This window comes from Fusarium tjaetaba (genome assembly GCF_013396195.1).
Source record: "Fusarium tjaetaba strain NRRL 66243 chromosome Unknown NRRL66243_c0000254, whole genome shotgun sequence".
Classification (NCBI taxonomy): domain Eukaryota; kingdom Fungi; phylum Ascomycota; class Sordariomycetes; order Hypocreales; family Nectriaceae; genus Fusarium; species Fusarium tjaetaba.
This window is the reverse complement of record NW_023501450.1, coordinates 129852-156406: the sequence shown is the minus strand read 5'-3', so window position 1 is coordinate 156406 and position 26555 is coordinate 129852. Positions and strand designations below refer to the sequence as shown.

At 50.1% G+C, this 26555-nt stretch overlaps 7 protein-coding genes across 7 annotated transcripts; 3 read left to right on the top strand and 4 right to left on the bottom strand.

Annotated features, from left to right (window-relative positions):
* Positions 1-269: 269 nt before the first annotated feature.
* FTJAE_10799 (uncharacterized protein) lies at positions 270-956 on the top strand (the record flags this gene model as incomplete). The annotated part of the gene is made up of 1 exon (XM_037343676.1): positions 270-956. One exon carries the CDS (start codon positions 270-272, stop codon positions 954-956), a length of 687 nt encoding a protein of 228 aa, XP_037202202.1.
* Positions 957-2153: 1197 nt separating this feature from the next.
* On the top strand, positions 2154-4120 carry FTJAE_10798 (nitrogen assimilation transcription factor nit-4; the record flags this gene model as incomplete). The annotated part of the gene is made up of 4 exons (XM_037343675.1): positions 2154-2173; positions 2250-3243; positions 3293-3664; positions 3713-4120. The coding sequence occupies 4 exons, from the start codon at positions 2154-2156 to the stop codon at positions 4118-4120; spliced, it is 1794 nt and encodes a 597-aa protein (XP_037202201.1).
* Positions 4121-7267: 3147 nt separating this feature from the next.
* Positions 7268-9619, top strand: FTJAE_10797 (nitrate assimilation regulatory nira; the record flags this gene model as incomplete). The annotated part of the gene is made up of 2 exons (XM_037343674.1): positions 7268-7839; positions 7888-9619. The coding sequence occupies 2 exons, from the start codon at positions 7268-7270 to the stop codon at positions 9617-9619; spliced, it is 2304 nt and encodes a 767-aa protein (XP_037202200.1).
* A 965-nt stretch (positions 9620-10584) lies between these two features.
* FTJAE_10796 (uncharacterized protein) lies at positions 10585-12889 on the bottom strand (the record flags this gene model as incomplete). The annotated part of the gene is made up of 2 exons (XM_037343673.1): positions 10585-10707; positions 10769-12889. 2 exons carry the CDS (start codon positions 12887-12889, stop codon positions 10585-10587), a joined length of 2244 nt encoding a protein of 747 aa, XP_037202199.1.
* Positions 12890-14084: 1195 nt separating this feature from the next.
* Positions 14085-15605, bottom strand: FTJAE_10795 (uncharacterized protein; the record flags this gene model as incomplete). The annotated part of the gene is made up of 1 exon (XM_037343672.1): positions 14085-15605. One exon carries the CDS (start codon positions 15603-15605, stop codon positions 14085-14087), a length of 1521 nt encoding a protein of 506 aa, XP_037202198.1.
* Positions 15606-16441: 836 nt separating this feature from the next.
* FTJAE_10794 (uncharacterized protein) lies at positions 16442-21469 on the bottom strand (the record flags this gene model as incomplete). The annotated part of the gene is made up of 1 exon (XM_037343671.1): positions 16442-21469. One exon carries the CDS (start codon positions 21467-21469, stop codon positions 16442-16444), a length of 5028 nt encoding a protein of 1675 aa, XP_037202197.1.
* A 3224-nt stretch (positions 21470-24693) lies between these two features.
* On the bottom strand, positions 24694-26499 carry FTJAE_10793 (bzip transcription factor; the record flags this gene model as incomplete). Its single annotated transcript, XM_037343670.1, has 1 exon — positions 24694-26499. The coding sequence occupies one exon, from the start codon at positions 26497-26499 to the stop codon at positions 24694-24696; it is 1806 nt and encodes a 601-aa protein (XP_037202196.1).
* Positions 26500-26555: the final 56 nt, after the last annotated feature.

Genomic DNA, 26555 nt, shown 5'->3' with positions numbered 1-26555 from the left:
TTTTAATAATTATATGATTATTAAATCTTTAAGTTTATTACTAATTAATAATTTACTTAATAGCCTGATTTCAAGTTCAGCAGTTATGAACTGCTTTAGGTATTTGGCAGTGGCAGGACCGGCAGGCAGGTGCGTGCGCGCAACCTCTTGCTTCCCTTTTGTTTTCTTTTCCTCTCCTACCTTTCTCTCTCTTTTCCTTTTTCTTTAAATTCATCATTGTCAGTATTTCTGCTCCCCATCCAAAAACAACAGCAGCAGAAGCCGCAACGATGAACAACCAAGCTCGTGGTAACAGCCGCAGAGGCCAATTCCGACGAGGACGCGGTCAGTATTTCATAGGAAACATGGGCCATCCTCAAAATGGAGGTTTCCCAGGGCAAGCGCCCGTCCCTTTCCCTCCTCCTCCCCCTCCTCCTCCAGTTGTGGCATATCCAGCGTATGGACAAGTCCCTTATGCTATGCCGCCGCAACCGTACATCTACCCTCCCTACGCTCCGGTGATGTACCAAAACTCGGTGCCACCGGGATATTATCCTTATGCGAATCCTGTGCCTGCATACGTGCCTCCGCCCCCACAGGGTCAGGTGTATCAAGCAGCTCAAGCCCCAGGCCAATACCATGGTCCAAGTTTGAGTCGCCGCCATCGCGGTCGGGTTCAAGCTCGCGGCCGGGTTAATGGCAGAGGTAGAAGGGGACAGCCAAATAGACGTCAGGTAGGCCGCGAAAATAGCTCAGCGCGACAAGCAGCGCAAGTGGCCCAGGAGAGATTACCTGAGGCTGGAGTTGCGCAGAGAAATTCTCTTGCAGCTCTACCAGTTCCATTCGAACAGAATTCCGATCTGGACAGCCGAGGGGTCAAGCAAGAGGATACTGAAGATCAATCCACTCGGGTTGCCCAGAACATTGGGTTCACTGAGATTAAAAGAGAGCCAGTGATCAAGCAAGAGCCCCAATAGATCTTGCTCGTGACTGCTGGACAAGCTGTCGTTGATCAATGAACATGCCATACTCCCACGTATTAGTGGATCTTGTGACTGAAATATTTCCACCGACCATCTGGTTCGGGCATATGCTCAAAGAGCCCCGTTGGCCATGTGCCCGGGACCTCAATATAGACATTATGAGCCCGTTGTGTGTGGCAGAACTTGCAAACACCAGCGACATCGTGGCTACATGCGTTTTCTGGGTTCTCGGAGAATACTCGAGGGCCCACGAATTCTGCCGAAGCGGTCATGGCCTTCGCAAAGGATGAAGAACATGGCCCAAGTAGGCGATTGAACGATGCTTGTCATTGTGCCTTGAGAATATTCGATGGCTCGACGGTAGGAAACAGTAGTCTTTGTTCCATGGCGTACCAGCCTAGAACTGGCGCGCTGACCAAGACAACTCAATTGAGGTCTTGGTCTTTTATTTCACTTGCAACTTGACGTGAGCCTTGACGAGGAACATCGGGGAGTTGCAGGAAATAACCCGGAGATTCGCAAACATCACCTCAACCATGAACACATGGTTAATGCGCGTATCGGTCATTGAATCTTATGATTGGATACAGGGTGTCGCATTTTGCGGAGACCCCGCACGCCATCGCGGGCCAAAGTGATGTGACGGGGAGTACCGATAACTTTATTGGACACCCGTGGTTGACGAGATCAAGTTACCTTCTTTGCACAGAATGGCGTGCTTCCAATTTCTACAGCTGCAACCAAGGAAGATGGTCGGAACTTGACCCTTTCCGAGGTGCATTCTAGTGTACTAGCGAGGGAACAGAGTTTGTTCCTTGCACTATCATTTCGCGGATTGGCGGGATATGACACTTCTGCCCTAAGTCACTACAGTCGATAGCACCAATATTCCGGAAAAGAGATATCCGCTGTTGAACATTAACCCTCAGTGAATTGGAATGTCGGCTCGCCAAGTTCTCCAAATACTCTTCAACAGCACTGCGAAAACCTGAAATGAAAGCGGCTTGCGTCCAATGTCGAGTCCGAAAGGTATGTACAAACTTACTCCCCGGTACTCGGTCGGTACTAACTCCTGAAGGTCCGATGTGACGGCACAGTTCCTAAATGTCGTACCTGTGAACGACTCAACTTTCAGTGTTCCTTTGAACAGGATGGCTCCAATGGCCAGTCTGCGCCTCGTATACCGCCAAAATGTCGTGGCGCGAAAGCCTGTCAGGAATGTCGGGCAATGAAGGTCCGATGTTCTGGCGATGTTCCGAAATGTACCAATTGTACAAGGCGAAATAGACCGTGCACATATGTCTCAAAAGCTGGGTCATCAACAACGGAAGCCTCGTCGTCTCGAGACGACTCGGTGTCCGTGACAACATCTCAGGATGCTATTTCACCCAGAAAACAACGACCAAGTATCGCTTCAAGCTCCCAATCAATCCCCTTTGACTCGATAGAAGAAGGACCGCCTCTCATTCCTGACGATGCGATAATATCGCTCGTCAATCAGTACTTCGAGCGGCTCTATCCCCTATCTGCTTTCTGCTTCCTCCACCGAGCCACAGTCATCCAAAGATGTCACGACAAGACCATCGATCGAGCGCTTCAGTTGGCCATTTGCTCTATCACGGCCATCTACTTCGACCAATGTCAAGGCGAGCGTGATGCATGGGCTGGAGAAGCTGAGCAGCTTATACTCGACCGGCTCGAACAACCTTCCATTTTCAAGATACAGGCGTCCGTCCTCCTAATACGATATAGGGCCGCTGTGGGACAGTTCCCCAGGGCATTCATAATGGCCGGTCTTGCAGCTAGATGGGCTGCAGCGATACGTCTCAACTATGAACACTCCAAATTAAGTCCTGTCGCTCAAGAAGTTCGCAGGCGAACATTTTGGTCTCTGTCCTTGCTTGAGGATAGCTTTTGCGTTGGTCTGAAAGAGTTCGAACTTTTTGATGCCGACACGATATACTTACAACTCCCCTGCGAAGACGCCGACTTTCAGCAAGAACGACACGTCCCTACTGGATACTTACAGCCTGCTAAGGGGCTCGAGCCAGAGGTCCTGAGAACGCGGGCAGCGTTTGTGCGGGTGGCTTTCATTCGAAGAGCGATTGTAAGGCTCAATCGACGAATCAACGTGAAAGAGGTCAATCTCCCCGAACTCCTTTCGTCGATGGAAAAGTTCCAGAATGATCTTCTTCGCTTAAGGACCAGACTTGCGCCTTGTGATCAATACCCACCCTCATATACACAAGACATTCGTTTATCACCACAATACTTTGTAATGGTAAGCATTATTTGCATGACGATCTGACTTAGCTAATTTATCTGACTAGCACATGAATTGGCACTTAACCCACTGCGACCTTTACCGAATCTTCCTCACTGGATATCCTGAGACTACACCAGAACCCATGATTGAGGGTATTTCCGCAGCCGAGAAGGAGTTGATGAAAGACAAGTGTCTATCTCATGCGGAACAAATCGTCAAAGTCTTGTCGGACTTTGTGCAGCATAAGGAAGAGAATGAAATACTTGAGTTTGAAGCAGCTATCTGTGCGTACCATGCGGCGAGGCTGGTGCTTTTCGGAACATACACAGGCAAGGACAATACAGGACTGCCCATGCAGATGGCCATCAATAAGGCACAGCTGTGTCTAGATGTCATCACGCGATACTTTGCATTCTCAGAACAACTGAAGTCAATGGTAAGCCTATCCCACCCCCTGAGATTCAAGCCGCTGACATGATGATAGCGACAAGAACTTGAACGAGTTATACAGCAACACAAAGCGTGGCTTGAGTCTTCAGACCACCGCGCCATCACAACAACGACTGATCCAAATCCGGCCCAATCTTCGAAGCTCGCCAAAGATGCATATATCCGCCAGCGACTGGCGATACACAGTCTTCTTCGACAATCCGATTTCGTCGACGACAGTCATGATGCAGCTCCTGCAGCTCCACTTGAAGCAGAAAGTGAGCAGCAATCTCCCGAACAGCAGACGAATTGGGGCATCAGAGACCCCGTTACAGATCAAAATTTGATGTTTGGTCTGCCTTATGGCGGAGGGCTGGATTTAAATGCATGGGCATCGAGTATGGCCGGAAATCAGGACTTGAATGGGCTTTTTACGGACTTTGACGAGCAGTATATGTACTGAAGATGGAAGCATTCTCTGGGGGGATTAATGTGATAAGGAATAATGACACGAAAGTTACTCATGTGCGCCACGTCATCTCTTGCCCAATGTCGGAGTTCGGGCAGTACTCCATCGGATCCCAATCGTAATCATTGATCTCAACATAGTGATTTTTCTTCCCTCTATTTACTGAGAAGCTGTTGTAGAGATCCATTGAGCGGGAGGCTCTAAAATTGGCCGCCCTGGCCTATGGATCCACGACATCCTCAATGAGGTTGTTCGACAGTCTCTAGATGTGTTCGCTCCGTGGCAGGGGTAACAATCGTAAACAAGAGCCGCGCATCCACGAGAAGAGTGAATTGAAGTCCAGCCGAAAGCCAAGACCTCTAGGTAGCATCCTCACTCCCCACTGCCGAGACGCAGGGTCCTCCTCCGCTCCCACGGACCGGGCCGGACGGGGATCAGATACGGGTCTCGGCCGGGGAATATGATCATTGGATTAATAGATGGACTGCAGGATCTTGGAGGCAGGGCACCGATCTGGGGCTCGGTCTGATGCTTGATACTCTTATATTTGTTGTAGATGTCTATAAATATCCATGATCTTTTTCTTATATGAAAATGTGTTTAGTTGTTTATTTAATACTTCCGTTCTACGGAGTACTTATTGAGATTAATCCTCGACAGATAAATAATATCAAGCACTTAACTTTCTTCTTATACTTGGAAAAAGGTTATTAGGTGTAAGGCGTAATTCATCCGTTTTTAGAATCATATGACTTGCTCCTCATTAGTATAGAAGTGCGAGGAATCAGGAACGAATTTATAGACGCTCGTCTCAAAGATTTAAATTTTACGCTTTGTCCATCCGCATGTCTGTATATCTGTGTAACTTCCAGAATGGAAGTGAACAAATACGAATCGCTTGAGTAGATTAGTTTAACAACTAGTATTGTTAGTCTGGCAGCTAAATTGAGCTGCGGGGAAGAGTTGGGGAGTAGGGGAGCTCTCTCAAGCTCTTGCTAGTGCTCGCTGATATCGACTCGTGTGACGTGACCCAGAATATTAAAAGAGGCCGAGAGATAACAATTCAGGTTTGATTCGCTGGCCAAAGTGTCTATTATACCTCAATCGCCGGTGAAGTTCTCTCAGGGGTGTTGGCATCGACGAGCTGGGCCCATCAATAGCGTGGCTAGACCAAGCCTGGTTTCGATGCAGGTTAGATCTCCCTTGCACGCTAGTCGTTTAATGCCTTAATTAGATCTTGTGCATCGGCCATTAGAAAGCTATGAAGAGTTGTTTGTGTGGCTTCGTACATGGTCGAGATTGGCTGATGATCATGAAATTCGAAGAGATTTAAGCCAAGATCAATACCAACATGATCATGACGACCATATTGCTGAGATGTGAAATTGTGACTCAAGGACAGGTTGCACCAGATTCTTCAAAGTATATACGCCCACAGACTATGGACCTCGTCCATCCGTAGACCACCTTGGCCTCAGCATCATTCAACAGAAGGCAGGGAATACGAGCTGGAACCGGGGGATAAAACGATGATATTCCGGGAGTCGGAGCGGCCGTCGGATAAATGACGCAGGTGTTGATTGAATGGCGGTAATAGGACAAGCGTCACCCTGCATATCCGCTAGAAACAGGCGCTAAGAAAGGATTTGCCCATCTTTGCTTCGGTTGATCGCGACCTTGATCAGCTCACTTCGGACCGTCGGTATCCCTGACCGATTGGGTTGTCCTGAAGGAGAGTCTTGCAGTTTCCAAGGATTGAAGGATCGAGATTCATGCGTATAATTCGCTGAACATGACGATAATGTTTGTCTTTTCGCATTCATTGTCTCTTTGTGACCGGTTGCATCGGTCAACAACGTTCAAAAAGTTTGCTTAATCCCGGTCGATTAACCTGGTTCGTAGCGGAGACTATCAAGCCCAAGGCGCCGGGATCGAGCGGGCCTGATCCTTTCTGAAGGCGTCGCTTCTCGGTCCATTCTGTCTCTCATTGGTATCCCCAGGTTTTGCTCACTTGTCACATCGTCAATAGAGTTACCGATGATGCGTTTTTTCGAAACGTCTTTCTCGGCAGATTCCAGTCAGAGCCTGGACAAAAAGGTCCGGAAAAATTCTGCGAGAATCAGACGGAGAAATGGATTGGCTGGTTCGGACATATCGCTGTAATGCTGTGTAGCATCAGGTGCCTGATTGATTTTTGTTCCCCGTTTCGTTTCGTTAGCTTAACTGACTCGTGTATCCGTAATCCTTCGATCATAGCTTGGAGGGAGCTCTGCTCTGCTCTCTATTTTAGACGCCGATAGATAAATAGCCCAACGACGACGTTTCACGGACCGGGAGAGACAGAGAGATAAAGCTCTCACTGTGAGTATTATGAGCGGTGACACTTTTGTGACGTCCGTGGCTCGCGAATGAGAGAGACTCGGGTACAGCTTTTTCTGCCAAGCAAGCTTAGGTAGGCTGTGGGCCAAATGGCGGTCCACACAATGTCGTTCCATGAGTTTTGTCGCCAGAGACCAGAGAGGTTCATTGATTTGGAAGGGAAGATGTCAATTTGTACGTCAGTTTAAAGATTAATTGCGTGCTTGATTTAGACTTTGACATGTCTGATCTGGGTGAAGATCTGACGTTGCCCATCATCAGATACAGCAGCTTCCACTGTATCAACACCAAATTTTTAGGATGCATACACCCAACCCACCCGTAAACAGACACAGCCAGAAACTGTAGTGTAGGCCATTCCGGTCCCGCTTTCCCACCAACGCAGAACCCGGACCTAGACCCAGAAACCCCAGGCCAGGGCCACACCTTCCTTATCTTACCCACTATGTGCGCTACCTTACCTTCCATCGCGCTACCTACGTACGTACGTTGTTTGTTTGTCTCTTGACTCCCACCCAAACCAAACCCAACCTAACCTAACATCATCATCACCACCTTCGTGACTCAATTTCTTTTTCTACCTGAATAAAAACAAACAAAGCTACAGTCAGAATCGTTTTCCCCACCTCAAGACCCTCGTCGGACTTGACGTTGGTCTCGGTGGATTGCTCTTGAAGCTTCGGAACTCGCTGCTAAAGCTCATATTCATGATCCCCAGTCTTTGAGTCCCTGCATGCGCCTAAAACCTCCCACCTCGTCGCCATGGATCTCGCCTCCGCCGCTGGCGACCACCCGAATAACCTCATTTCCTCCCTCGACTCTCCTCTCCCTGTCCCAAACACTTCCTCTGCCTCGGGCATCCCTCAGCAATCCGTGAACCCATCTCAGACAGCCTCTCACGCCAATTCTCCCGACCGCAAACCCAAAAAATCGTCACTGACCTGCGTCACCTGCCGCGCTCGAAAAGTACGATGCAATGGTGCGCGCGACATCTGCTCTAACTGTGAGCGACTTGGCTTTCCCTGCTCCTACGACGACGGCGACGCTGGTGCCTTGTCTGGCGCTCTGCCGCGTCGCCGAGTTCGACAAGCTTGCATCAGCTGTCATAGTCGAAAAGCCCGATGTTCCGGACACATGCCGTCATGCGATCGCTGTCGCTCCCAAGGCATTGAATGCGTTTACCGACCAAGCAAAAGGGCGCGCATTACAATGAGGGGCGAAGGCCGAAGCCCGCAGAGTCAAGAAGGTGATCGAGAAGATGGTCACAACGACAGCGACCCTGGGTTGACCGACCCGGCTAGTACCGCTACGCCTCAAGGGTTCGCACCTGAAGTGTAAGTCAATCTTGTAGTCAAACCTCTACTGGCTAACAACAGCTGTAGCCCCTTTCCAGATGAATCCTTCGATGCTTTAATAGGCCGGACTTTTAACAAGTTCTTCAACCATGTCCATCACATTCCCATGTTCTCTTTTCTCCATCGAGCCTCCCTTGAAGGACGATACAACACAGGCAAAGTTGAAAAGGCACTTCTGCTGGCCCTGATTGGCATTACTTCGTACCTCACGGATATGGGACCGGGCATGAAGGAATATGGTGAAAGATGTATCGACGATGCTGAGGCTCTCATTTTTGCCGATTACACTCGGCCTTCAACCATCAAAGTGCAGGCGCTTGTCCTGATTATCAAGCATCGTATCCTGTCCAAGAAATCTCCAAGCGCTTTCATGCTGCTGAGTATCGCTTCCCGATACGCCGCAGCCTTGCGTCTGAATCACGAAGCTCCAAACCTTTGTTTCCTCGCCCAAGAGTCTCGGCGTCGACTCATGTGGGCTCTCTACTGTATTGATTCGGGTGTCTCGGGCGGCTATCGTGACTACTCTCTCTGGAGTGCTGATAAGATCCATGTAGGATTACCATGCAATGAGCGCAACTTTGAATTTGATCTTCCACAACCGACCGAGAGACTTATTCATGATCCCGACAAACCTCGAAACCCCCAGGCCGAAGACGTTGGAAGTCTAGCTCTCCACATCCGCATACAGCACATGCGACGACGAATCATGGAATTCTCTCGACGCGTTATGTTGTCTCGAAACACAAAGCCCGATGAACTTCAAGCCGGTATCTGGGGGCTGCAGAAAGACCTGAGTGATTTTGCAACCCATTTACCAGCATCTTTTCAATTTTCAGAAAGCTCACTGCGACTTCGAGCCTACTCTCCTCGAATATGTACATTCATCATGATTCACGTTTGGTGGCATCAATGTCAGATCGACCTTTACCGTCTTGCCCTGGGTGGTTTACGGGAAGCCCTTCCTCGTGTTATCCTTGCATCTCTCGACGATGCTTTTGTCGATCATTGTCAACGACAGTGTGTCGAGCATGCCATGTCAATGGCCAATATCTTCTCATCTATGCACAAACTCAACTCGAAACCTGTAACCGATTTGGATATGGCTATCTGCGCATACCAATGCGCCCGCGTGTTGACATACGCGTATCATACTAATGCTTTGAAATATGACCTCAACTTGGAAGCCGTCATGGAACGGGCAAAGATTTGCCTGTCAACTATCAAGTCCTGCTGCGCGGGAAAGACTGCAGAAGGCATTCAAGCAGATCTGGAAAGGCTAATAACTCACGGAATCGCCATCCGTGGACCCTCCGCAACGCCAGATCAACACGGTCGACTCCCTCTTGATAATGGCTATTCTCAACAACCTTTACGACATGGTTTCGCGAATGATCATAGCATGAACGACCCTAACCAGTTCAGCTCGATGAACTCTGTTTCCATAACTGCCATGACCGACTCAACGTTCCCTCCTTCACTCGTCGCCGATCCGTGGGTCCCCGAAAGCCAAGTCTCGCCAGACTTGCCACACCCAAGCACCGAAACCCCAGCCCCGACGAAACCAACCGTGAGCGTTCCCGAGATAGTACCACGTCAAGACTTTGGAATTTCAGAGATCAATAACGCCTACGATGGAGGTACCGATGGGTTAGGCGCCGATAGCGGTTTGGAGTACGGCATGGGACTTGATCAGCATCTTTGGATGCCGAACAACGACTGGCTTAGCATGGACGCTCTCAATGGAGGAGTTGGAGCTTGAAAAGGATTGGATCAGGCTAGAAGACTTGAATCCCCCTCGAGGAGTTTCAAGAGTTCTTCAGAGCCATCTACACCACCATATTTAGTGTCGGATCTCGCTGTGGGTCAATGACACCCCGAAGCCCCGATTCTCAACCCGATGATCCGACAAACCCTCCGAAGGCAGGAGTACTTCCATCGGGGCGATGACATCGAGATGTCCAGACGAACCCGAATTCTCGAGCTTGGAAACCGCCGCCTCACACGCTGCAGACGAAACAGAAACGTCCACCACAGGCTAGAAAATCAATATCGGCCGATCTACCTCCTATCACTCATCAAAAAGCACGAACTTTGAGTCATGAGAGCCCTCGGGCATGTTTCCGGGCATCTGTCCCGCAGTACCTGAAAAAAAGCTCAATTGTACAAGTGTTGGACCCCAGCTTTACTACCTCAGTGGTTTATTCGCATCCGAAGATTACGTTCAACATCGGATCTTGACCTTTCAAAGAATGAGGACCACAACAAGCTAAGAACATATTATGCGTAATCAAATCACAATGACACTCATCTACGTCCAAGCAAGAGTTGGGATATTGGGAAAGAAAAAGCATGGATACTTTAGGGACATGATACCCTTCACGAAATAATGCGCAGATGTTCTAGATAGTGTATTATCTTCATGTACATACAGTAGTCTGAGAGACACATGAGAAACGAAAGAAAACATCAAAGTCAAACACTACTTGTCCGTATAACGCCGTTGCCATCCTTTGGTCCACTGCCAGTAATGACCCTGACATCCAGCAACCGCTTTTCTGTTCCTACATATCAAATCATCCCGCTTGTGCGCCAGTACAGAGATTTATAAATAGCGACGAAAGAAAGAACCAAGATGTCCCAAATAAACAGTAATTCCACAGTCATGAGGATGGTCGCTGATTATTTCATGGGCAAGCGTTGTCATTACCAGTTCACGGCATTCTCCTAGATCTTAACGCGGAGAAGGTAACGCAGCTTGACTTGCGCGACATCGTAACAGATGTACTCGTTGTAGTACAGGCCAGCACCGGAAACGTTGGTATCACCAGGCTTCACATCGGGATCGGGCTAAAAGAATGTTAGTATTTGCATACAAGGCCAAACTTGCTTGAAGAGACTGATAACTTACCATCTTGATACCCTTGAGGCTTTCATGAACAACACCGGCATCGATCCACTTGCTGGGGCCGGTTCTTCCTTGGCCCCAGGTACTGTGCATGCCCTTCTTCTTTGCGTCAGTGCCAGCATTGTAGCTAGAATCAACGAGCTTCTGAATAGGATCACCAAGCTCGGCCTCACAAAGCAAAAGTAAAGCCTCGCCACCAGTGTTGTAAGAGCAACAGTATCCGGCCGACTTGGAGGACATATCGGCGAGATAAATACCCTTGCCGAACATGTAACCTGACACAGGAGCTTCGGGAGGGGCAATGCGGAGACCCTGACTAAGGATACCACCGTAGTTTGTCGCTCGCGAGCCGTGCCACAGAAGACGACGATCGGAAGAGATCTTGGAATATTCAGAGTTGTCAAATCGCTTGAACTCGCCTTGTCGCTCAATGCGGAAGATATCCTTGACTGTGTAGCTCATGTTGTGAGTAGAACCGCGGGACTCGTTGAGATAGTTCTTGAGATGACTGAACTCGCTGCTCTTGTGGTCGAGAGGAGTCATCTCCTCAAGGCCGAGACCCTGGAACTGGCGATCGAGAGGATGAATGGTATCTCTCGTCTTGCGGTCAATCTTCATGATCTCAGTAGCGTCCTTCATGTCTGACAAGCTCTCGAGAAGTTCTATTTCCCGCTTGAGGAGGGTGTTGTCACGGATGATAGGTGGCCGGTTTCGACCAAAGGCGTGGGGAATGAACGAGTAGTAGGTGTTGGAAAGGTGTTCAGTAGCAGCAGACATGGACATGTTCCATTTTGATGCGGCAAGGGTTGGGTCGTCAATCAAGGCAGCGAGATCTTTGAGCTGCTGGAAACCGCGAGTGATAGTTGTCTTACTCAGCTTGCCCAGTGGCAGCTTGTTGGCATCGTAGTTGAGAGATGTCATAGCCTGTTGGAAGTACTGCTGGTTGAAAATGAGCTCCATCAGTTCCTTGACGGGCTTCTCGAGTGTACACTCAGGAGGAGATGCATTATCTTCTTCACCATCTGCCTCCTTCTTGACAGCCTTCTTATCGTCCTCGTCGTTGTCATCATCAGAATCGGGGTTGTAACTACGCTCGACGAACGCATACTTGCCAGGCTTGGGGTTGTCGGTACGGTTGTCCCAGGCGAGGCCTGACTTGTCCTTGAACTTCTTCTGGAATTGCTTGATAGCGTCATCAACGGTTCCGTTTCCAAGGATGGCCTTCTGACCCGTCTCTCCAACACGGCCCCATCGAGTCCATGTCTTGAAGTCAGTGGACTTGGGATTCTTCAACACCTGAATACGGTAGAACTTGTTGTTGTTTGCAGAGGAGTTGGTCTGGTTCAAGGAAGCATCGTAGATGAGACCAGAGTCTGGATCAACATAAACTTGATAGGTGGGGAGGGTGCAGTGCTCATCGAGAGGAATTGCGACGTCCTTCTTCTTGATGAACTGGCCTTCAGCAACAACCTTTTCTTCCTCCAAGTTCTCCTCAGGCTCATCCTTGACAGCAGCTTTGCCCTTAGCACCCTTCTTTGCAGCAGCCTTGGGCTTAGCTTTGGCCTTGGGGGGCTCCTCCTCCTCTTCGGACTCATCTTTAACGGGGGCCTTGTCTTTGGTGCTCTTCTTGGCCGCCGTGGGCTTAGCCTTCGCTTTAGGCGCGACGCTGGTGCTCCTTGCGCGCTTGGACTTGGGTTGGCTTTCCTCCTCTTCATCCTCGTCATCGGCGGCAGGAGGGGATCGCTTCTTTGACTTGCCATTGGTGGCAGCTTTAGCAGTGCCATTGGTCTTGGGAGCAGAGTCCCAGGTATAGTCGTCAGCGCTCAGCTTGCTACCCTTGGAGTCGATGTCGATGAGCCACGTGGGGTCCACGACAGGAAGGCCTTTGTCCTTGGCCGCTGTGACTTTGTTGCTCTGTGAGTTAAAGTCATCTTGAGTAGAAACAACATGGGTGGTGGCCTTTGTGACGCTTCTGGTGAAAGATCCACCATGCTTGCGGATGAGGGCCTCGAGAGAGGAATGACTGTGGTCAATGTCATCAAACTTGCCGCTGACTGCGATCGCACAGCCGTCCAGAGGTGGATCAGCTGGAGGGTTCGCGGCAGCTCTTCTTCTAGGAGGCATTTTGGCGGATGTGAGATGGAGAGTGGTGTAAGAGTAGAGGGGAAATGTTAGAGTTTAGAGAGGAAGTGTCTCAACTTAAGACAAGGTTAGCAAAGCTCGGAATAGCCCTAATCATCCGGCGCGCGGAGAAAAGAGCTTGGTTCAGGGGCGTCATACCCAACAACTTTGAGCTGAACCGAATGCAGCAATCGCCGAATCTCAGGGCGAGCGATCCTTGTCCAATGGCGCGAGCTGCAAATTACGAGACGGAAACAAGTGGAAGAAGATTATGATGATGGGGAGAGGAGAGAGAGTTGAGTTGAGTTGAGGAGAAATTGAAAAGTCTAGAGATGAGGTCGGCTCCTTCCCATTTCAAAGGCTCCCGTAAGCTTAAGCTCAGATGAGGTGACGCCCAGCTGAATGGGAAGGTAGCACGGGCATCTAGGCTGAAACCCCCCACTTGGAGCGATCCCTTTGACAGCTGGGGCAGGGTGACAAAAAGGTCCTGTTAGTGGGCTCTGGCCGTTAAAAGAGTAAAAGAGACCGTTTTCATTGGTTTTGAAGCTCAATTGAAAGAATAAACGGTATAATAATATACACTCTCACTATTAATTGGTTCAAGTACATTATTTTGACTCGTAGAGGTCGATCAACAAGACCTGAAAGCTCAATGCTTAAAGAGTTGGCCTGCTCGCTCATTCTGTCACCCCAAATAACCGAGAAGACGCGCTCCAGGCACCAACGCGCCAATTGACCCAAATTCTAGGCGCGACCCAGCCACGGTGTCATGTGACACCAATTAAACCGGCCGAAGTGGGAATCGCTGCCTGGAATAACTGGATCATGCCTGGTAGTTCAGGGGAGAGCGTACCTAGCATCCGATGGCTGGGAAGTTGTCAAAGATACGGAGAGTTACAGTATGCGATGACTTGATTATGGGTAGACGACTACCGAGGGGAGGTAAGAAAGCTTAGGTTGTCTATCCTAAACGACAAGATGATGTTTAGGTAGATTTAGGATAATTTAGGCCAGCTTAGAAGAGTTTAGGATGAGTAGTTTAGGATAATTTAGTGTAGACTTAGAAGGCCTTAGATTAGGTCCTGAATAATTAAACATATACAGAGTAATCCGCCCGATACCCTCAACTATTCCTCATCATCGTCGTCGTCGTCGGCGGAATCATCTGTATCATACATCGTTAGCCAAAACCCGGCGCTTATAGATCAAGCGCATATAGGTCCCAAATACCGTCATCATCCTCATCCTCCCCCGCACTGCTGCTATCTTCACTCGGCCATTGCACGTTGATCTTGGGCAGCATCTCGTGCCCAACGAAGTACTTCCAATCCGTTCCGGTGTACTGCTTCACGCTTTCTTTCGAACCTTCGAAAGCGACAAAAGACCGGCTCGGTCGTGACGCCCACTGCTGCTGAGGAAAACTGATTTTGATGTGCCGCAAATCGAGATTGGGGATGTCTTTCAGCTTCTCTAGAAATTTATTCCAAAAGCTTATTTTTGGCGGCGTTCCTGTGTGGCCGTCTGGTAGGCGTCGCCGGAGGGTGACCTTGTGTAGTTCTAGTCTCTTGAGCGTAGGCGCGAATTTTCGGGCGACGGCGAGGAGGTGTTGAGGCTCCACATTCATCATGCCAAAATTGAGCTCTTCCAACTGGTGGTATTCAGGTGAGGGTTCAGGGGGGGCAAGAGGCGATCCAGGGGCAGAAGACGGCCCAGGTGCTGGAGGCGCAGACGATGTAGCATTCTCGCGACCTAGCCACCCAAGAAGCATGCCGGGACCAGTTACACTACTATGGGTCTCGTTGATGCGCAGGTGCTTGATGTTCTTCAGCTTGAGGAGAAACCGACGAAGCATCATGTCCGCAGTCGACGAATGGCCAGCGGCATCGTCGCTTGAGAAGTCGCTGCCGCCGAGCAAATCGATATCGATGTGTAGCTTCTCAAGATTCTCCAAAACAGGTGTGACCGAGGCCTCCATATAGGAAGGGATATTGAAGGCACAATCTCGCAGATGATTCCTAGAATGCGACATGTGCTCAATGCCCTTTGGCTTCGCGCCCGCCTGGCCGAGGGCGAAAAGCACAGATGTGAAGATCGTGCTTCCATAAGCTGTAGAGGTATCAGGTCCCCAGGCCATACCGCTGTTCTGGCCAGGGCGAGACCCCGTTTCCCTCAAAGCTGTAGTCGATCCGTAGCTTGTCCATTGTCTATTTGGGCCATCACGTGTGCGGCGGACCGAGTTGAAGTCGCGAATGACAACATCTTCAAGATTCTCCAGATTTTTGAAAGCTTCAACAAGCATATCCCTGTGATACCCCGTACTCAGCAGAGAGAACTGACCATTGTACAACTCCATCTGCCTCGCTGTCCTAGCATTGTGACCGTGAACTTGCAGGGCGTGCGCAAATCTGTCCAGCCCAAAATGCACTTTGCGGAGATGGGGACTTAGCCGACTCTTTGAGATGTCAATCAAGGCCTGTAGACTTGTTTCTGAGATCATAAACTGCTTGCGGGTGAAGAACTCATTGGTAAATGTAGTGTACAAAGCCTGCTCGATTGAGCGACATGTCAGACGGACGTTCCCTAGTTCGGGAGTGGTGAGGAAGTAAGTAATCCGTAGGAGAACCTCGAGAGGGATTCGTTGGAATGGAGAAGTTGCTGTTGCAGCCACCGTCAAGGGGGTACTGATATCGGCCATGGCGGTGTCTGAGTCGGCTGTCATGTTGCGAAGTTTTGCAAAGTTCAGTAAAATTTTATAAAATTTTATAGAAACTTAGGATGAGTTTTGTAAAGTTTAGAAGAGGAAGAGATGAAGAGAGAGTTGACCGTGTGAAAAACAAGAGTAGGTTTATCGCGTGGGCGATAAAGTTGTAGTAAGTTGATCACAGTGGTAGATCTGAACAGGCAGCAAACAGGCAGTCGCTCCACTAAATGTACGTCTGGATAGAGAAGTGTCAGTAGGAAATTCATGCCAGTGGCACTTACGTACTGCTCGATGTACTTACGTGACTCAGCGCCGACCTTGAGCAACTTATGCAATCAAGTCGCAGCTCTTTCTGTGTTTATGCATTCTAAGATGAGACGATTGAATGAGGTGAGAACATGGAATTGATCAAAATGACGTTAAGGTTCGGGTGAGGGGACCTTGGACGCTATTGATCCACCGAATCATGGCCCTTGCCCCTTTCTCACATCCCTCCGTTCATCCAATGCCATCAGCTTCAGGGTATTTTAGTCTGACATGTCACTTGAACAACGATCCACGATTGAACAAGAATGAAGGGGAAGCAATCCAATAGTAATAGCAATTCATGTAAAAGAACTGGCTTTCTACCAGTATTAACACCATACATGCCCACACATGGTATCTCATGTAACAAAAACCCTGCGTCAATGCGTATCTCCAAAAACATCTAATCCTGAAAATGCATCCAAAAAAAAATAAAAAAAACTTCATCTCGCCCTCTATAAAGCATCCATATAAATCTTATAGACGCCCAAGCGCCAAACATAAAAACACGGGGGGTATAATATTCAGCACCAGCACCAGCAAGCAACTCAGCGACCACCCATAAACTCATTCTGTCGCAGGAAGCTCGTTGCCAGCTCGTCGCCTCCATGCTCAGCCGCTTCCATCCAGTGAACCGCGACACACATCAGTCCTGGGTCACTTCTCACATCGCTTTCCTTGCCTTCGCCTCCGCTTGAAAACCCGGTGCGGCCTCCTCCGTTGCCCAGACGTCCATATTTGTCCATGACCGTCTGCTTAAACACCTCGCGAGGCTTTGAAAGAGGGAGCGTTGTCCGCTCAACGTATTCCGGGTTCGAAAGGTAGAACAACGCAAGCTCGCGCTGTGCTGTTGGGAATCCTTCCTTGGCCGTGATTGTCCACATCTTACCCGCGTCATCCAATTTGTATGTTGTGGATGGCGGCGGTGGTGTGCCTGTTGTAGACTGTGGCACGTCTGGTATCGTGTTGTCGTTTGGCTTGCGCACATGTGTGTGTGCTGCAACTACTTCATCTGCCATCTCAACCATTGTTCGACACACTTCTGACTTGAGTTTGAGGGCAGCCAGTGCAGTGTTCCAAAATGCTTTGCCGCGTTCTTGCTTGTCCAGCACCGATGGTGGGACGAAAGATGCAATGAACTGCAGGTCGCGGAACAGTGTCTTTGGTCGAATTGATGCTTCTCGGAAGAGGGCCTGCAGCTCTTTGGTGATGATGTCGGTATTGACGTTTCCTCCCGACATAATGGACCTTGTCTCAGAATTGGCCTGTCGAGGACCAAAGAAGGGCGTTTGAAGTTGAGATTGTTGCGCTTGCGATCGACGTTCTCTGACGTTGTCGATTGTCCCTTCCAGTGGTGTAGGACGGGCATTTGTGTTGTGCTCCGTCACCACGCTTGACCCAGCATCAGATCGATTCCATCGTGGCCTCTTCTGTCCACTTGATTGCAGCGCAGCTACAATAAGGTTCTCAAGTTCATGCAGAGCATTGAGCTTCGCGTAAGGGTTGGGGTGTACGCAAAACATGTTCAGCAGTCGCTGGTATGCCTTCTTGAAAGGGAACTCTGTCTTGTCTTTGTCTTCCTTCGCTACCGACAGGCGTGGCGTGGAGGCACTGGTGCTTGATTCCTCAGTAGAGCCCAGAGGGAGAGATTCCGAGGTTTCTGAAGCCCGGTCATCACCAGCGCCCCGTAGATTGCCAAAGCTCTTCTTCTTCTCAATAACTCGTGGTCGCCCCGAACTTCGCTTCTCCTTGATCTCGGATCGACGTCGAGCTCGACGATCCAAAGCATCTTTACGATCGATACACTGCTGTCCCAACTGGTCGAACCAGCCATCTGTCTCAGAACCACGTGAGAAAACTTGGTTGCCGAGGTCAGAAAGCAAAAGGCTGGTAAGGGACTGTCTCAGTTCGTTGAGGAAGCGTGTCTTCTCGTCATCCACTTTCTGCTGCTGGAAAACTGTCTCTTGAGATGACGCCGAAGTGCCAGGGCGTCCTGTAGAGAAGCTTGAAGTAGATGGAGCAGTGCCGTGATGAGCTGGGTGAGAGAATGTGGTCGACAGGTTGGTTAAGCTTGTGGTAGGAGAGTACCCCCGAGAAGCTCCTGAACTGGGAGACATGATCGGCTGGAACGGTGACCAGAAGGTGCTTGCCGAATCATTTGTGTGTGCAGGCGAAGCACGATCAAAGTACTCTTGCCCATCGAGAATATCTGAGAGCGCCGAGCTTGCCCGAGGCATGCTCTGTCGAACTGAGTCAAGCGACTGCTGGCTGGGGCTGTGAATTGACAGCGACCTGAGATCTCGCGCAAGGGAGTTGGGCCTGCTGGAAGTCGGACTGAACTTGCGATCTTGTTCGCTGATGATGCTTCCAGAGTCATCTCCATTCCAGGAAAGTTCCTTTTCTCTGGCCCTTGCGCGGTCATAACCAAGCTTGTCGCGCTTGTACAACTCACTGGACCACAAGACAGGCGCCTCTCGAATAGTCTCACCGACCAGTCTTGATATGCACTTGTCAACCTCGTAGCAGAAGCGGTGAATACGTTCTTCACCCCTACAGAAGTTCTCGATGCCACGGTTCTGAAGCCAAGCTGCAGTCGCCTCGGCAGGATCATCGCTCAGTTTGTTTGGTCCTCCTTGTTCCTCTGACGCAGCAAGTAGATCCATGATCTGTGATTCGGTGCGATACAGATAGGATGCACTTGGACCTCTGGCCATGTGGGCGCGAGATCGTTGGAAAGAGTTCCAGCGACGAGGCATGCCCATGGTCTTCAGGGCTTGACAAATATCGCGACTGTGGGCATACTCTTTTGAGTTGCGCACATCTGTCACGTACCACATCTTGTCACGCACAGCTCGTACCCGCTTCATCATGCGGTCGATGATACCCTCGTGGCGTTCTTGACTCTGCTTCAGCCAGACAAGCCAAGCGTCATACTCTTCAATGGCGGAAGCAGATCGCCGGATAGAGTCTCTTGGGCCGCGAGAGAAGATATTGATGAGGACTGCGAATCCATTCTCTCGAAGCGAAGGAGATGCGAGCGCATTGAGCTGATTGAGTGTCTTCCAATACTGGTGTGACGAGACAAAGTCAGCAAGAGCTTTGGACTGTGACGAGGCCGCTTTGAGCATTGTGATAAGAACGGCTTCTGGCTTGTCGTCCTTAGTGTCAACCTCAGGAATAGAGGCCTCTCGCTTATCGTTTGTCTCTTTGCCAAGCTGTTTCCTGTATGGGTTGCGACTGGCCATTGACCGTTCTGTGGTGATAATTCTGGTCTTTGACTTGTATCGCTTCAGGCCAGAAGCACGGTTACTCAATTGTGTCCTGTTTTCAGGCTCGAGGCTTCGAGGGATCTCATAGTCCTCAACAAGCTTGAGGATGGAGTCTCGAAGCTGATGGTAGTCCTTGCCGAGTTCGGGTCCATCTGGAGCATCTTCCTCATCCGTGTCAGTGCTGGATGAGTTTTCATCGTCATCCAGTTCATCATCGGGATCGAATGTCATGTTTGTAGAAAGACTCTTTCCATCAGCGGAGATGAAGAGCACAAGCCATCGCTCAGCGCAAGGGTGGCATGATCCACGGACAATGTCAGAACCAAGATTCTGCGTCATCTCGTGGAGTGCCAGGCGCAGCCGGTAGCCGTCATCCTCATACTTGTTCAGACGTCTCTGCATCTCCGAGTCCATTGCTGGTGGAGAGTATCGCTGAGGTGTCACTGATGTCTGTTCATCTAGATACCCGTCTCTTGTGGTAGTGTCACTAAATACCGAAGAAGCGCTGGTGCTGATGATAGAGGCAGTCTCAAAGTTGTTCCTTGGGTTTGACATGGAGATGGGCTGCGAGATAGCAGACATGCCGGAAATGGAGGCCGGTCCTGATCTAAAGCTTCCTGAAGCCGAGTGGGGTCTTCTTTCGGGGAATATGGCATTCACCAAGGTCGCGATATCAGCAGGGCTAATTACCAGGTAAGGATGGACCTCCTTGGTTTCTCGCAAGGACGTGATGGACCTTGCTGGGAGGAGTTTGGCAGCCGGAACCTTGGATCGTGATCCTTGGAAACGAGCGAGAATACTTTCCACATGGCCCTTGATTTTGGGTGGGATGTCCACAGGAACACATGTTGCCGAAGGCTTACCACTCCACATGCTGGAAACATACTCATGAGCCTTCATGGCTACCTTTTTAAGGATCTTCTCGCGCGCATAAGGCGTGATGTGGTACTCGGCCAGCATTCCGTACGATTCTGGATGGATAATGACGCCCAAGAGGAAAACGAAGAAGAGGCATCTCCAAACTAACCAACGGGAGGTATTTTCGACATACTTGTTTTCGAGCTTTCTCAAAATGGCATTTCCAAGTTCCAAAAGTCCTTCAGGGATTCCAGTAGCATCTTCATCGTCGACAAGCTCAAATAGTTGGTTTACTGCGCGCTCGTAGAACTCCTTGGCTGCAACTTCATCTGAATGGTTCCAGTCGGACAAGTTGAATCGTGTCCCATGCTGGTCTTCTGCTCGGTCGAGCAAGAAGGCTCCATCCTCGAGGATCTTCATCAGATACCATTCCATATTGGACTTGCCAGACCAGTCACGCATTGCCGTCCAAATATTGAGAACTGATATCAAGAAATGCTCGCCAGTGGATTTGGGTTCAGAGATCAGTCGTGCCAAAGCAGTAGCCCAGATTTCTGTACGTCGTTGATCCTCAGAGCTGTCAGGTCCAGCAGAGTTGGCAAAACAGGTGTGGATGAGGATGGACAAGGGGTCGTGTCGTTGGAAAGACAGCAATCGTTCTATATCCACAGCAGTGCTGTTTCGTCCAGACGCGCTTGCGTGAGCTCTACCTCCGGAACGTCCATGGAAAGGAAGAACGGATTCCACGGGCTCCAAACCTTTATGATAAGACAAGAATGAGTTCAACTCGGAACTTGACAGGGAACATATACGAGTGGCCAAATAATCCGGGTTTGTACGGAGCTGTGTAAGAAAATCCAAAAACGTATCGCGAGCAGAGGCAGAAATGTCGTTCAAAAATGGTGTAATGGACTGGAGAGGACCAAGAGCTGCCGAGTTAGTAGGAGTATCCAAACTTTCAGAAGATGCGAGACCGGCTGAGGCGAGACCCTCCATCTCGGGATCGAGAAGAGCATAACGACGAAGTTCATCGCAGCTGTTGCGTACATCATGGATGGCGCTGTGGAGAGCGGCAAAGTTCTCCTTGTCGTCACGACGGAAACTGTCGACCAAATTACGATGAGCTATTTCTCCGCAACGGGTCAAACGGGCGCTGAGAGCGGTAGAAACCAAATTCCTCTGAAGGCGCAGACGGGTGTTTGCGCGCTTTCGCTCCTGGTATTTGGACAGTCGTACTAAATGAGCCAGCTCTTCGAGTGTTGTACTTTCGGATTCGGGGGAAAGATGTGGATTTGTGTATTGCGAAACATCTTGTAATAATGGCTTAAATGGAGAATGCCCCTCACTGTCGTTGTCGCTAGGCTTTAGAGAAGAGACCCGGGGGCTATTTCTTGGTGAAGGCTGGCCTGGCATATTCGGCTGTGCCACAATGGGCTTTCTTGACGACATGACTGGTGAATGTTGTTGACCATGACCCCGATGGTCTCTGTCTTCAGTCTGTCGTTGTGAAGTCTGCTTCGATTCGCGGGTTGGGCTAGGGCTCGGAGAGCGTCGTCGTCGAGATCGAGATGGTTGTACATGAATATCGACAGATGGCGGGGGCGACCCCGAATCTTGCGCTAAAGCGGACACAGCTACCGTTAATTAGCAAAAGTTGTAGACAGAGTCAGGCACAGCCAGCAGTCGGGTAGTTCAGACTATGGCTGAGGGGCAACGTCGGAGACGTACTAGGAGCAGAATGAATGCGGACAGGTGAAGACAAAGATCGTTGCATAGAAACCATTCTGAGCTCAGGGAACTCTACGTCGCAAATGAGCAGCTATTATAGCTGTCGTGAGGCGCCGCTCACTGGCTTGTAAACAAAGGTATATGACTCGACAAATGCAGGCGGGAAGAGCAAGTCGCAATGAATACGTGGTTGTACGAGGATTCGAGAACGGGTGCCAGACCTGCCAGCGAAGATTGGAGCAAGTAAGGAATGACAGGGCGCGAGGTTGGAACCTGAGATGATGGATGGCGCGTTCCAAAAAGTTCTAGCGTATGAAGGACCAGGATGGTATCACGAGTTGGAGTCGCACGTCGAGTTTTGGTGAAAACAATGCAAGACAGAGAGAGATACGGAGAACGAGGGAGGAGTATGTCTATTGCTGATCAGGAGAAGAGGAGAGAAGAGAGAAGATGTGGGAGGAGAGAGGAGGGAGTTGAGGGGAGTTTTTGGAGGTGGGGGAGAAGTAGGTAGGCAAGGCAAGGCAAGGTATCGTGGGAATAGAGGGACTATGCTATGGATGATATGGTGCTTGTAATAAACAGCGACCGAAGGGGCCTCACAACTGGCACCTGTCGGTTGCGCCGACCGACTGCAGCATAGACCAGACGCTGATGCAGGCAGGCAGGCTCAGACAAACCAGAAACAGAAACAAACAACGATGAACAACGAGATCGGACTGGACTTGGGACTGGGATAAGCACAGGATCCAATATGATGGGGTAGAAGTATCCCCTCCCCGTCCCTACGCTACCTCGCTATAACGGACGGGAACAGGCGGTGCGCTACGGTAGTGGGTACAGAGCATCGTTGGCAGATGCTACACGCTAGACCTGTTACAGTCGGGAACGTCGCGGCAATGCGGGTGAGCATGAGAGTCAATTGGCCCAACAGCACTCTTGTGGGTCGGTACCTGACGCCCTGTGCGATTCGCACGTGTCCATCAGCGCTGGGCGGTCTCTTTTTCCCTGCCCTGGTCGGTCGGGCCGGGTCATGAGTTGTGCGTTGGCAATGCCCAAGCGCTACAATCAAGTACCTATGAGTCGGGTTAAACAGTTATCAAGGCTGAGTTGTTTAAAGAGACTGGCGGCTCTTGAGAAGCTGTGGGTTTAGCCTGTGGACCTTGGACCTTGCCTTGGAGCAGAAAGACTTGCGCCCTGTCGTGAACACCTGTTCTTGTCCCGTCGTTATGGTTGAGAGTGGAACAAGCAAGGCATCCACAGGTTGAACCAAGTCATGATCGACTATGACGGTAGGACAATCATGACTTGCAGCGTGAATGTGTGTGCCTGATTTACAATGTAGGAGTAAGTAATCTCGGCGGCAGAAAGTGTATCTTGTTTACTCTCTGTGTAACTTGGAATTATGAGTTGTCATGCATTCCCGCCAGCCAGCAATTTAAGGGACATGAACATCGAACCAGGCAATTATGGCCACGAGGACAAGAGACAGTGGACAAGGACAAGAAGAAATTGAAGATGAATGATAGGAATAAACAAGCAAAACAAGAAACACCTGCATGTCCCCGTGTTCGGATTGACTTTTACTATCGGGTAATTTTACACCTGTATTGTAAGTTACCAGGGTTTAAACTATTGCCTCGTCCACTTATACAACTCACGATACTCAACAATGAAACCAAGAAAAACTCGAACCGTCGAATAACATGTGATGAAAGATAACAAGCTGTTCTTTTCAAACAAATACCTCCCCTCTAACAATTGATATCGTCCTCCTACCAGACCTTCAGCATCGCACAATGTACCCAAACCCCCCTCCCTCCATCCACACCAGCAACCAATCTGATCGCACCACGCCAGTTCCCTCTATGCGAGGCAAAGAAAACAGTTGCTGCAACTCTACAAGCAGCAGCTGGGTTGTGTGTGCCAACGCATCCATCCCCCCCAAGACCACCAAGACACCAATCATGCGCTTACCTCCACATGCAACCTCTTCCAATCACTGACTGCCAGACGAGTTCTGCGCTGAGAGCTCACCGAGAGGCCCCCAGCCATTCATATTTGTTAGACAGACCGACTCGTCGACTCTCTAGCCAGTCATGCAGCCGTATTCGGTATATCATCGACTATTTTCAGCTGCCTCCGGCTCTAACTCGCCACTTTAGTCTAATGCAACTATCCTTATTCGTCTGAACATCCAGTGAACGACATTTTGTGCTACCTGCTCGACTCAGATTGTATTTTGTACAGGCGGTGCGCTGGCCATGCTGCTCCACCATCAAAACTCCACCGCCTCCCAACAGTTCACGACAACTTCATCCGTATCTAGCTCCCGCCTTTTCCCCAGGCCCTATGTATGTCCTTATTCAGCCGAGTATGTCTTTCCTTTCATGCACGTCAGCGCGTGACTATCCCAACAGCGGTTGACAGGTTGCCATGCTTGGCCATGGTGTGTTGGCATTACTCATAAACAGTCATCACCACCCATCGACGTAGCTGTCTACAATCCAGCTCACTGCTGAGGCTCTACACCTGGGTTATACCCTACAGCCACATGGCACTTTGGACACCGTTCTTCTAGCTCAATCGGTGCACTCATCCCATCTACTTCGTCTACGTCTCTGACTGGCCAAATCATACAAGCTCGCCCTAGTTGCACAAGTTCTTCTAGAACCCTGCTATGCACACATTATTAAATGCATCGCCGGGACATGTCTCAAATCAAGAGCATTCATCTTAATAGACGCATAAATTCATAGATGCATAGACAAGTGAAGTCTACATCTTAGCCAATGAAGGGTATAATATCAACGCTCCAACCAGAACCCAAACCAGTGCCATATTAGGCATGCCGCAACTCTGTCACGAGCTGTATGCTCACTAAACCACCATTTTTCCTTTTTCATGTACTCAATATCTTTCATCCAGTTTAACGGCTTGGGATCCCATTAGATTCCCCTCCCAAACCGAATATCAAAATCCTTCAGGACGCTCATTATACTTGCTGCTTCAACCTCAATCGGCATCATTGCACCTGGCGGTGCTGGCCGAGTACTAGGTCTAGGTGTGGCCTTCAGCTTTGGTAACCAAGAACCAATATCGTCAGCAGCCTTGGAAAAGTTGCGATGGCTAGATAGTGTCTGGTATGCCTCAGCGCAACTCAAGCCCAGGCTTGGTAGACTTGGGAGATTGATCTTCTCTGGTTGTGGTGGCTTCTGGGTCTTACAGCAGCCGCCACCAGCACCTTTGCCACCACAACAGCCACCAGAGCTACCGTCCTTACGGTTCAGATTGGCGGCCATCAGGCGACAGAAGAGTCCAGACTTGGGATCGGCCTGACACTGAGCACAAGTACCAGGTCCGTTTGGACCACAGCCACGACGCTCGGTCGATTGATTTTGGGGACGGCGAGGAGGAAGCTTGACAGCACCATCGGCCGTCATCTCCATAGCGAGAATGGGAGGGTCAGTGTCTTCAGGAGGTGGGGTCTGAACCTGCTGAGAGATGGGAGGAAGAGTATCATTAGGAGTCATGGCGGGAGTAGCGAGAGCGGTATCAGCGCAGACGCAGTAGGTTCCATCCTTGCAGAAGCCGCAGCCATCTCTAAAAGGCATGGAGTCCATGGAAGGCAGTTGAGAAGGAGCAGAAAAGGCCTCTTGGGTCTTGCGGGAGAACATGGCTGTGAAATCAGTCTCGGCATCGGCATTAGACCGATGCCTCTTCTTGGTAGATACATTGGCCGATGGTGAGGCAGGACGCTTCAACTCTTGAGGCCGATCAAGAGCCTCAGCTACTTCGTCGAGACATTGACAATTTGATGTAAGAGTGCACTTGCCGCAGCCATTAGCCGCCGAGTTCAGTACCTCCTCGGCACAGGCACAAGGTCCATTTGGAGAACAGTTGCCACAGGTTATGGCCGTCTCAGTATCATTGGACGCGCTCATGTCGAGGGTTTCTGGGGGAGAGATGATTTGGGAGATGGAAAAGGAATGGCCTGATTGACGATCAGGTCGTGCATCAGGAAGACTGTGTCTCAGTCCCTGGCTGGTGGGACTGTGAAGTCCTTCAAACGGGTGCTGAGAACTCATGCTTCGGGACTGAAAATTTGAGTTAAAGACGCCTTCATCTAGACGACGTTTGAGGGTCTCGGCTTCTGTCTCGACTCTGATACGGTCCTGTCTCTCCCGCTCCAGCATGTTTTCAAGCAACATGCATCGAGATCGGAAGGATTGGACATCGAGTTCAAGTTCGTGGATCTTGTCCTTGAGTTCTGATTCATGTTTCTCCTGGGCCTCACGTTGCTGATCAAGTTGTTCCTCAAGCTCTCCAACACGAGCAGCCCTCCTCTCACGGAAGGCCCTCTGAGCTGCGCGGTTTTGAGCCTTGCGCTTAGTAGGTGGTGTATCGGTAGCGGGCTTCCTGCCAGGCTTGGGCCTTGGAGGGATCACCCATTCTTTAGAAGTCATAGACACCTTTGGAGGCTCCGGCGGAGCCGGCTGGGGGCTGATTACGGACGACATGGCCATCTTGTTGATGGAAGGAAGAGCAGTGCGCTGGTGAGGTTGTGTGGGTGGAGGTGGCTTCGCACTCGGCTTAATGGAGAGTGGCGTCCTGTGGCTGTGGGGACCGGATGTGGCTGGTGAGGCAGCAGGACTTGGTGCAGCTGAGATGGCACGATGCCTGGTTCCTGAGTGTGAAGCGACAGGTGTCCCAGCTCCAGGGGATGCAATGGACTGAGGTGATGAAGCCGACATGGTGGGAGTCGACGAGTAATAGATGTTGTGGTTGTGGCGAGATCGGTTCTCTTTTC